We start from the raw sequence: 1,948 nt of genomic DNA on the forward strand, positions 1-1,948 counted from the left end.
CACCTCTTTTAAACTGCCTTTTATTACGCTATCAGTGTTAAGTTTTCATACAAGCGAGCAGAGCCAAATTAACTGCATTCAACACACTTTACAAATGTCACTCAAGATTTTGTATTAAAAATAATGGTGTATTTCGTTTACTATCTAGTTTGTTTTGCTTTGTTATTAAATCTGGTTGTTTTTTCTCACAAAATGGTTAAATCCTTTGTTTTCAGAACACACATGCAAGATTTAAAAGATGTGACCAACAACGTCCATTATGAAAATTATAGAAGTAAGAAACTAAGTTCGGTTACCACGACTACCATGGATGGAAGGAGTAAAGCTCAAACCAAGTATGTTGAAATTAATATGAACTTTCGGAAATTGAAGCTGGTGTGTTGAGTTAAAAAACTATTTTCTATTCTAAGTGTTAAAAAAAGGGCCAAACTTTGCTTAAATCCTAAGAGCCATGGCCCATGGCTTGTCATGCTACAGGACCTCAACCCCATACAATAGAAAATGGTTAGATAAATTAATATTACCAAGTAATATCATTATGGATAAGCAAAACACTATAAGTGACACTATTATATATTAACGAGACAACGATACCATTAAACTATATTAATATATTGACCCTTTATTGACTATATGTGTAAATTATTAGGCTGTTACATTTTATTAGCTTTTAATAATAAAATGTTGAAAGCATTATTATTGTTGTTACAATTTTGCCGTCAGTCTACGTCATAGCATAGTCACAACACGAAAAATGAATATACGCTACGTAATTTGATTTTCATAAATTCATACAGTCATATTGTACATATGACATGTTTTTGAGGCCAGAGCATGCTATACGCATCAATTTTTTTATAATGTAAAAACTGTAGAAATATTGTTCTCAAAATCACATCAATTTCACGTTACAAAACATTCGAAATTTCGGTAACTGTTTAATGAACGTTAAATTTAAAAAACACAAATTTAAATTTTACAATTTTTTTATGCTGTTCGCCTGTTTTGTGGCTTAGCAATGTGCCAGTAAAGGCCTGGTCTAGTAAAGTGTTTTTGAAGTTCACCTGCTTGTTTGAAGCTATGCTGCATCAGCTTCCAAACAGGAAATTGCACGTTGCAATTTGTAGTACTGCTCAACACGTCGCAATTTAATTGGCTCGCGTCACAAGGAAATGTATGTTCTTACTTCAAAACCTGTTCGCTCTTTCAGTAGCCTATGAGTAACTGAAAGTCAAAATTTCAAAACATTACAGTCATGCGAAAAGAAGAAACAGTGTGAAAGGAATTTTTCTTTTACAAAATTGAAGATTTGACATGCATGTTAAGTTTTTTAATAGGTTTCACAATTAATTCTACCTCATAATCTTATTTTCGATTTAAACAATGATTTGTATTCAAAATAAAAAAGATCATTTTTTAGATTGTTTATATTTGTACAAAAAAATTGACATATTTAAGTAATGTCATTTGTATTAAACAGAAAATATTTTGACTTTAGTTTAAATTAATTGGTAATGTTGTATTTTTGCCAAACTCACAAGACAGTAAAATGTGTCTCATCTTTGTACAGAATAAAACTGTAGTTACGTGATTTATAAATATAGAATCTGCTTGCCACGACCCTATGTGTTAAGCTTAGCTTAATGACGAATTGGCTACTAATTGTAACCATATGTTATGACCAAAAAAAGAATTGTCCATACACTGTTATACACAAAAAGCTTAAGACTTTTAGTATTGTATAGTTTTTATTAAAACTGTGCCACTTTTGCTGACAGGCACAATATAATTTTAAATTTGCTCCTCTGGTCCTAAATAAACTTAAGATTTTATGTAACTAGTGTTTTATCTGCCATACATTGCGACCTGAGAAAGTCCGAAAATATATAATCTTTTGAATGAATAAATGGATGTAACTTGATTTATATTTGCGTTTCATACACTTTGT

The 1,948-nt window shown here is 30.4% G+C and overlaps 1 protein-coding gene across 1 annotated transcript in view; it reads left to right on the forward strand.

Annotated features, from left to right (window-relative positions):
* The first annotated feature begins 177 nt into the window (after positions 1–177).
* The window catches only part of LOC100179087 (septin-7-like), a 4,420-nt gene continuing 2,649 nt past the window's right edge, over positions 178–1,948 (forward strand). The window contains exon 1 of the mRNA XM_002119627.3: positions 178–335. Within this exon, the coding sequence (XP_002119663.3) occupies positions 193–335 (143 nt within the window). The 5' untranslated portion in view covers positions 178–192. The remainder of the gene's footprint in view (positions 336–1,948) is intronic.

The sequence above is a fragment of the Ciona intestinalis genome, unplaced genomic scaffold, assembly GCF_000224145.3.
Source record: "Ciona intestinalis unplaced genomic scaffold, KH HT000752.1, whole genome shotgun sequence".
Classification (NCBI taxonomy): Eukaryota; Metazoa; Chordata; class Ascidiacea; order Phlebobranchia; family Cionidae; genus Ciona; species Ciona intestinalis.